The 9,799-nt window shown below is 39.9% G+C and overlaps 1 protein-coding gene across 1 annotated transcript; it reads left to right on the top strand.

The window, feature by feature from the left end:
- Nucleotides 1-2,936: 2,936 nt before the first annotated feature.
- Nucleotides 2,937-5,548, top strand: LOC137271855 (cytochrome P450 1A1-like). Its single transcript, XM_067804246.1, has 3 exons — nucleotides 2,937-3,338; nucleotides 3,780-4,409; nucleotides 5,438-5,548. The coding sequence occupies exons 1-3, from the start codon at nucleotides 2,937-2,939 to the stop codon at nucleotides 5,546-5,548; spliced, it is 1,143 nt and encodes a 380-aa protein (XP_067660347.1).
- The last annotated feature ends 4,251 nt before the right edge of the window (nucleotides 5,549-9,799 follow it).

The raw sequence follows: 9,799 nt of genomic DNA, 5'->3' as shown, positions 1-9,799 counted from the left end.
GAACATGAATGAACGCAACTGGGCCATGATGACATGCATCAACCAAGTCAGGGAGATCCCGTTAATCACCTGTTACGGCAATCATGGATTACGGATGATTAGTACTAATCCGGATCATCACGGACACGTTTCATCTGTCGTTGGAGAGGGACAACGATGTGCTATATTTAGAAGGTAATAGCTGGAATGTACTGGAACTCCGATACCGAGGATACTTTAGATTGTATTAGTAAATGAATGTTAGTGTATATGTAAGGGAAATTAACTACTGCCTCTCATCTCACAAAATATTTCAAGCCGCCAGAGAACCAGCAATGTGTGATGGCCATACCCTGCCCAGCCAAGTTGTACGATGTTATTTAGACGTGAATGGTACCACAATTGACTTTAGTGCCATAATCAGTGCTCTTGAGTGAGCGAGTTTAGTTCTACGCCACTATATCCCAGCTATATGGTGGCTGTGATTAAATAATGAGTCTGGAACAGATAATCAACAGCATAGAGCATCGATCTGTGCCAGTGGGAACCGATAACGTGTGTCAACCAAGTCAGCAAGTCTGACCATCCGATCACGTTAGTCGCCTCTTACGACAAGCATAGTCGTCTTTTGTGACAAGCATGGGTTGCTGAAGACCTATTCTAGACATTTTTATTCAGGATTTATTTACGAGACACGATTTCAAGCGACTGTGGAAAATTTGGTCATTAAATATTGTGTTATTGAGCGATTCATCGGTCTCAAAAGAAATCAAACTGATTATATAACTCAATTTTGAAATACAGTTGTTATTTACATCACCAGTCACGGTTTAGATGGACTTGGGAATAAACACACACCAACATTAACGGCCATATACACCTATCAGCAGCAGCGTCAGTGGATTTAGGAAACCGTCGTACGATATGGATACTACGTCTTTGAGAAACGGTCGTAAATGGGGTCGGAAGAGGGTCGTAAACAAATCCGTATGGGCTACGACCGTCTAGATTTAGGAAACCTTTGTGAAACGCGGTCCAGGCTCCAAAAGTACCCTTAGACTGGGGTGAAAAGCTATGTTCACTCAATTGTTTGTTGTGGTGCAATGTGAAAAGATAGAGGCACGCGTTTGTCCAACTACATAATCTCAAAACCAAAACCAAAATAAAGCTAATGCGTCTGAAGATTTATCTGACCCAAAAGCAGAACAATCATTTTATTTTCATTGTGTGACGCTGCCACGTAATAACAAATTTACATAAAGGTTTTATTGCAATATGAATAGACCAAAGAAACTCACAACTAGGAATATTTCAAACGTGTCGAAATGCAATGAACCATTTCTTTTGAACATGTGTGACAAAAAAGGCACCAATTCTTCTCTTTGGTTCCGAAACATCGGGAGTTAAATATAATGATTCAAACGAAACAATTGCGTGCTTCGATACAGTCTTAAAAAAAGAAGAACAGTTTGGATTTTAGTTACTGAGTGCATGTAACTGATTCAAACATGACATTAGTTCTCAATCAGAGCAAATTCATCACTTTACAAATCGGGTGATCGAGAGAAGGCCAGGGTGACTCATGATCATTGATTGCTGGAAGAAGTCCGGTACAACGCGTGCAACGTAAAGGTATTGTCATGCTCCAAAGATTTTTTTTAACAGCATATTATAAATATTCCTCAGTAAATACGCCTCTGAAAAGGCTATTTTAGGATAAACAAGTGTCACCTGTCTCATTGTTTCATCAGAACTGGACAATGTACGAACTGAAATAGATTTACAGTTCAGTGGTTGCAACTTTTTATTGGATGATAATTTGGAAGATTCACAGGTGCCTGATATAAGAAATATTCTTTTAAAGTCTGGCTTTCCCTTGTTTTGGATATCTCAAAAATGTTGGAAAGGATAAGTTATCTACCCTTAACCTAAAGCAAACATTAAATGACATATTTTGCCACTGCTACTGTCAGATATCATCTTCAAGATTTTTGTGTGATTATTCAAAATACGAAATCATTATTTGTTCCTGAAAAATATGTATCTGAAATACAGGATAGAACTTTAAGAACATCCTTCTGTAAATTTTGAACATCACTACACAATTTCGATGTAAAAAATCTTAGAAAGAAAAACATACATGATAAAACCATAGTTTATGTCATATCAGTTTCATGTAGTTTTCATGGTAACATTACCAGTTTCTTAGAAACAAATATATCCTATGATCTAAAGCTCTCAACTGTTTGCAAAGATGAACATGAAATGAAAAACCTGTTAAACTTCACAAATATCAATAAAATACTAGCTGTTCAAGTATTCCTAAAACGATTTTTGAAATTAGACCTAAACATATGTATGTATGTCTATATCTCCACGTCGCTGTGCAATGTAATAAAAAAAAACCACAACACATCTGCACTTTATAGGTCATATGGCTTGAAATATTGAATAAACGTCTGTCTGTCTGTCTGTCTGAAACATTTGTGATTCCACGAAACTCTACAATACAAACACGGTAATTCATCCGCCTTGCCTTGGCTGTATCGTACACTCGAGAACAGTTTGTTTAATATCTCCCCTACATCAGCAAAGCCTCCAGTTATTAACTCATCATAAAGACCTAACAATAAACAGTTTTGAGATTTTTTAGAGACACTACAATCATAGACAGTGGACATTGTGAAGAATCTACGTTGATTGCAATCTCCATTCGTCCGTTACCTATAATGTGGGATGTGTGTATTCATCTGCCATCGTAACACTAGAGAATATGCCAGATGTGACACTGAGTTGTGTTATATTAAACTATCTGATGCATTTAAAAAATAACGAAACACAAAATTGAATGTATGTTGAACGTATTGGAGTTCCGTAATTGTTTCCGTGCACTAGCAGCTTTACTTTGTATCCACCAACAGAAAATACATCAAGGGTGTCTGGCCTACAGTACCAGAATGTCTGAAGAGGTTCACGACTTTCCAAATTGCCTTGTAACGGTGTTCGACTTCTCTACGTTATTCACGTTCCTTCTTACCTGCCTTATCATCTTCACCTTCAGAAAGTTCTGCGTGGCTTCTGGAATCAACGTGCTTCCTGGCCCCTGGTGTCTACCTCTAGTAGGATATTTCCCCTTCCTGGGAGAGAAAGCTCACTTAACACTGACACGACTGGGCAATAGATATGGCCCTGCTTTCCGTCTGTCGCTTGGGATGAGCGAAGTCATTGTGATCAACTCCCGACAGCTAGCCAAAGAGGCCCTCGTCGGGAAAGGAGATGATTTTGCAGACAGACCACGCTTAAAACTTCTAAGTATCTTGCCGACGAATGCAACGTACTCATTGCATCCATTTGATGAGGTTTGGAAATTGCAAAACAAAACATTAGTACCAGTATGGAACAGGTATATCCAGACTTCCAGAAGCACCATCGAAGAAATTATCAGCAATGAAGTCGAACACTTTGAATCAATGGTTACACCAGGTACTCCTTTAGATCTCTTCAAAGAACTGAGAACATCAGTATTTAGTATCATTTACCAAGTCTGCTATGGAAGATCGACAAGTATTCATACCAGTCGCGACTTTCTGCATACCATCGAGTTATATGAAAACATTTCAATGTTTCCCTCTGGAAAAAACTTGTTTCACTTTATCAACTTCTTGCCATGGATTTCATATTTTCTGCCTTCATATGAAAGGACCTTGCGTGCTGGATTAAAACGCGTTAGTGAATACCATGTCAGAAAAATGAACCAATTGATCAACACGTCGGAACATTGTGAATGTTTTGCATATCAGCTTGGTCAAACATTTGAGGACATTTCAGAAACGTTTCCAGAAACTGTATCAAAAGGGGTTTTCCTGTCAATGAATGCAATATTTGGTGCAGTTACATTTCCCCCTCTGAGTGTTCTTGTAGAAGCATTTCGTCTGGTGGCAGTGTATCCAGATGTCCAGCAGAGAGTTAGAAAGGAGATACATTCAGTCGTAAGCAGTGACCAACGTCCAGGTTGGCAGGACCGCTCCAGTCTGCCCTTCCCTGAAGCCGTTCTCTTGGAGACTCTCCGATTCAGGCCCCCCGATACCGTGATGTTACCACATTCGACTCTTCGCAATACCTCTCTCCATGGCTATGACATCAAGAAAGGAACAATAGTTCTCTTCAATATTCATGCCATGAATTTTGACCAAACAGATTGGCACAGGCCAGAAGAATTCCTGCCGGAGAGGTTTCTTGACTGCAATGGTAAGGTTGATCAAGGTTCTCGCAGCAAGTTGATGTCTTTTTCGGTAGGAAAGAGAAAATGTATAGGGGAAGCATTTGGGAAGATGGAGCTGTTTTTATTTTTTATAGGGCTGCTTCAAAAGTGTGAATTTATCCAACGTTATTCTGAGACTGATTCATCAACGATATCGAACAATATAATGGTACGCTTGGTTTAAAATGCTGACTAAATAAAATAAAGCCAGAATGCTTGGAAAATCCTTTCTGGCTTCAATATCAATGTGATGAATCTGACATAAGATGAAGGCACATACATGATGCATGCAGACTCTGCCTAGTTGGATAGTAAAGCTGAGATAAAAAGAAGCGCACTTGACGGGCGAATTTAAAGTAGGAAATTTTGGCGTTTAACAACATTCGTAAATATTCCAAGTACAAACTGCAGATTTGTAATACAGACTATATTTATTCATGTAACCTCAACTAAATAAATAACATACATGACTGTTTTGTCGATTTGTGAAAAATATGGAACTCTTGTAGAAGTTATATTCAAAATATTTACGAAAGAAAGTCTTAATTCAAATCGCATATATAATCTTGCTCTCCCATACAAGTTTCACTTCGTATATGAGCACTAAACTGGCAACATGCGATGTCTGCAGAACAATTAATTCCAAATTTTTGTCAGTATTTCATACTGGCGAAACAAACGGAGAAACCTTTGGTCAGCTATGACAAGATTTACAGTGGAATGTATAAAGTCCTTAATTTGACACTTTGTCACATTTACAAAGTTGAGAAACAGATCAATTACCTCAGGGGTCGTGTCAAAATAAAAACCAGGTAGGAAACACAAAATGGATAACTTTGATAAGGGAGTCAAACGCCATGCAGTTTACAAACTGTACGAACGCAAAATCCCACCGACGTGTGCTAAAATACAAGAAGATATCAAAGATATAATAAATGTCACTTATTGTAGCTCTGGTAGAAATTGGGTTCAGGTACCCAATGGACAGAACTCAATCCTGTCCATGCGATCAGTTTATCTCAGAACAGTTGAAGAATACCTCTATTTGGGGTTTCAAATTATATACCCTGAAGAAACCTGGTGTAATGCCAATCACTCATCAGATCGGATGTGGCTTCCTGCATAGAGGTCTAAGGTGCCAGTGTTACTATCAGGCAAAGGTAGGCGCCTGATTATCTTGCATGCTGGTACCCGCAGGAACTGAATGGGGGCCGTAACTTTGGTTTTGCAGCCAAGATATCTGATGGTGATTACCATGGCGAAATGGATGGGCCGGTATTTGGGGGTTTGTTCGAACATGAGCTTTAACCGCTGCAGGATGAACCAAAAGTTATCATTTTGAATAACTCCAGTTACCATAGTCTGCGTGTCCCTGGTAGCATCACACCTACAATGAACAATCTCAAGGCTCATTTACAGGATTTTTTCACCTGATGTAACGTGCCTTATTGGCAACAAATCCCCAGGTCATGGAATAACTCCGGCAGTGCAAAAAGCCAACCCAGTACATCACTGACAAACTAGCTACAAGACAAGGCCACATAGTTCTGCGTGCACCAGTACGACACTGGGAGCTGAATCTCATCGAACTGTTTTGTGGTTACTGTAAGAATGTTATTGTTCTCACTAATACCACACTTAAGCTTTCAGGCGTTAAAAGGCTTCTCTATGCTTTGTTTGCAAGAATTACTCTTGTCGTGTTGTAAACGGCTGAAGACCGTGTTCTCAAAATCGAGGGCGATCGGACGATTACCGTCTGCGGGACGGTGTTAACGTCAGCCAAGTTGCACCTGTTGTAATTCAGGTAGATTACAGACACTTGCAACTGATATTTTGAGACGGCCCTGCCATGTACAGCCATGGGCCACATGAACCCTATCACCCTGTCTGCCTGTCTGGTGAGTCTCAGAATAGTGTTTTCTTCGAAGTGTTTCTACCATGTTTTTTGTCCAACATATTTCGAGTAATCATTATGATTAGGAAATAGTACATCGTGATTACTCAAATGTCATATTAGGTCAAGGTGGTTTGAATGCTTATATATGAATTTTGAATCTGAAATATCAACCATTATCTCATGTCCTTACTTTAGAATTTCAGAAGTGCCTGTAAGGCAGGCAGGTCATTGGTATTGAAAGTTTTTCTTACTTCTACTTGGATATTCCACCCAAGGGAAGCTCGGAGTGGTTTTGGGGACAGATCGTGCAATTATACAACTGTCTTCATAAACGAGTCATTCTACTGCGTGAATGAATTCCAGTTTTTTCTCGTATCTGAGAACCGAATATTGTATCAATGTATTTTGTAACTTATATCACATAAATACACATTTATCTGTGCGTGACATGACTAAACGTATTTCTGTGTCACATACCTAAACATCTATCTCTGTGTCACATGGCTAAACATCTTTCTATGTTTCATAACTAAACCTAAAAAAAGTATTCATGCAGTATTATATTATACTTTTAGTTCTACGTCACCAGGATAGTACTTCTAAATTCCGTCTGTCTGTTTATTTTCCTCTTCTACAAGCCTTGGTAATGGCGATATGTTCTACGTGTCAAATGTAATAAAATGTTCAGTGTGAAGGAATATTCAGCAATGAGTAGCTCAATAAAGTGCCAGAAATATATGTACCTGAAATGAACTGCATTTAATGAAGCAGATATTTTGAGTTATGACAAAATATGTCTTGTGTAGAGCGTTTAGCGATGGTTACTAAAGGTTTATATCCGTGCTTTAAACAATTCAAAATAAACACTGAGGTGTTCAGTAGTAAACTGTAGTAAACAGAGAGAGAGAGAGAAAGAGAGAGAGAGAGACGACAATTAATGATTCTAGGTGAATACATAGTTTTGAAACTCGCTATTCATAATTTCATGATTTCATGTTTATTTATTATTTATAGTTACAGTACCTAAAATTGTCGGATAGCGCACGTAAAATCTTCAAACCAATATATACCTAAGAAACTGTGCATTGTCAAAATGTTATCCCAGTTGATAAGTACGGTAACAATGTCAAAGGTACACATTTCGGCACCACGTTCGGCGAGTTTGTCGTCATTTGTGTTTTATGTTTTAGTATTAGATGTTATTTGGTGTCCATATTCAACCAAATGTGCGAACTTATTTCATCGAGACATGGTTTCACAATTTAGTGATGCATGCACTTGGTGAAAGAAGCGGTTATAAAATGTATATTCTGAATCCAAACAACAAATAATACGATACAACTAAATATGATTGGTTGGTTTGTCGTGTAACGTCGGCAATATTTTAGCTATAATAAGCGAGTTTGGACCACTCAGTCCAATGATCAACAGCATCAACATCGATCGTAACTTATATTTTGGCTGTTTAACGCCACACTCAGCAGTATTCCCTGCTGGATGTAGTGATTTTGGGCGCGGTGGTAACTCATGGTCGACCTGACCTCTGTCTGTCATGAACACGCCTGGTATTGTTGCATCAGGCCTACAGGTTTGAGATGGTCTGTCTGGATAGGCTGAAGTGCCCTGCCACCTCATGTTTCGATGCCAATGTTAGCAAACAGCAGATGGCGTTTTGTCATTGAGTTTCTGCCAGTACTTTCATTCTCTTGTCGTCTACAGTGGCTTAGAACAATGCACGAGGAATGTCATTGATGTGGCTATTGAGAGCCTATTGCTATAGGCTTCAGCACAAAGTGAATGCACAATTTCATGATGCACATGCATTTTATGAAGGGTGCGTTTTAGCCATACATACATACATACATACATACATACATACATACATACATACATACATACATACATACATACATACATACATACATACATACATACATACATACATACATACATACATACATACATACACACACACACACACACAGAATGAGTACAATCATATATTTCAACCTTATCTACTTAAAGTCAGGGGCGATGCGGTAGTTAGTGGTTAAAGCGTTCGCTTGTCACGCCGAAGATCCGCGTTCGATTCCACAAATGGGTACAATGTGTGAATGTGCCCATCACTGGGGTCCCCCCGCCGTAATATTGCTGGAATTCTCCTGAAAGCGGGGTGAAATTAAACACACTTTTTAACTACGTAAGGTCGCCTCGGAATACCTTTTTCTCATTGTAACTTGGTACGACTTCAACTCGCAACAACTACAGTCCACGGGCTGTCCAATCTTTTGTCCACTCACAACGTCAAGATTCTCTACGCATGTTAAGTACCGAAGCACCTCAATCCTCACGCGCACATAAATATTCTAAAATGATAAAAACAAATAGGAGCGAATGGTTATGAATTGATCTTGAAGTTACGAAAAGGGGCTCTCGAGGTTACGGAAAAGGGCGAATGGTGACGAATTGATCTTGAAGTTACGTAAAGGGCCGTATGGTGACGAGTTGCGCTTGAGGTTACGAAAAGGGCGAATGGTGACGAATTGCTCTCTGGGCTACGAGATTTGGACTAGACAACGTTTCCTAGTAGAAGTCCCATTCGCTGCTTGACTGTGATTCAACCCAGAATTTCAGATAACTAAAGCCTTAGGTTACTTTGACCGTTTAGTGAAGAAATCACAATCACGTGATATAGGGCGTCTCGGTTGATAACAAGCAAAGACGTTTTGTCAATATCGCTTCTGTGCAGGGCTGCGTAAGTCAAGGTAAGAATCAAAGAGAAAGAGGGAAAGTGAGAAAGAGAACAAGAGACACAGAGAGGGAGGGGGGGGGGGGGGTGCAGCGTTTGTGTTTATTTTTTGCTTCCGATGAGTGGGTGTTGAGAAGGGAATGGATGTGTGTGCACTGATTGTTTGGGACGTTGTTAACGAGCTCATGGGGTGATGTCATTGTAGAGGATGGCGTATGACGTATGACGTAAGGTAAATGATGGTAAGGGATTAAGACGTGTCATATTCATGAATCTGCACGTCTTGATTCAATAAACACACCCACCCACACACCACCACCACCAAGTGAAAGTGGTTTCAACAGCTACGAGTTGCGCTTGAGGTTACGAAAAGGGCGAATGGTGACGAATTGCTCTCTGGGCTACGAGATTTGGACTAGACAACGTTTCCTAGTAGAAGTCCCATTCGCTGCTTGACTGTGATTCAACCCAGAATTTCAGATAACTAAAGCCTTCGGTCACTTTGACCGTTTAGTGAAGAAATCACAATCACGTGATATAGGGCGTCTCGGTTGATAACAAGCAAAGACGTTTTGTCAATATCGCTTCTGTGCAGGGCTGCGTAAGTCAAGGTAAGAATCAAAGAGAAAGAGGGAAAGTGAGAAAGAGAACAAGAGACACAGAGAGGGAGGGGGGGGTGCAGCGTTTGTGTTTATTTTTTGCTTCCGATGAGTGGGTGTTGAGAAGGGAATGGATGTGTGTGCACTGATTGTTTCGGACGTTGTTAACGAGCTCATGGGGTGATGTCATTGTAGAGGATGGCGTATGACGTATGACGTAAGGTAAATGATGGTAAGGGATTAAGACGTGTCATATTCATGAATCTGCACGTCTTGATTCAATAAACACACCCACCCACACACCACCACCACCA

The sequence above is a fragment of the Haliotis asinina genome, chromosome 2, assembly GCF_037392515.1.
Source record: "Haliotis asinina isolate JCU_RB_2024 chromosome 2, JCU_Hal_asi_v2, whole genome shotgun sequence".
NCBI classification, from domain to species: Eukaryota; Metazoa; Mollusca; class Gastropoda; order Lepetellida; family Haliotidae; genus Haliotis; species Haliotis asinina.
This window is presented reverse-complemented; position numbering and strand designations above follow the sequence as displayed.

What these genes read in the sequence shown, in the direction of transcription:
- LOC137271855 (XM_067804246.1), top strand. Translation starts at nt 2,937, where the DNA reads ATGTCTGAAGAGGTTCACGACTTTCCAAATTGCCTTGTAACGGTGTTC. An exon ending in CATTGCATCCATTTGATGAG is followed by an intron (nt 3,339 to 3,779) that starts GTTTGGAAATTG and finishes TTTGCATATCAG; the next exon opens with CTTGGTCAAACATTTGAGGA. An exon ending in CGATATCGAACAATATAATG is followed by an intron (nt 4,410 to 5,437) that starts GTACGCTTGGTT and finishes TGGTACCCGCAG; the next exon opens with GAACTGAATGGGGGCCGTAA.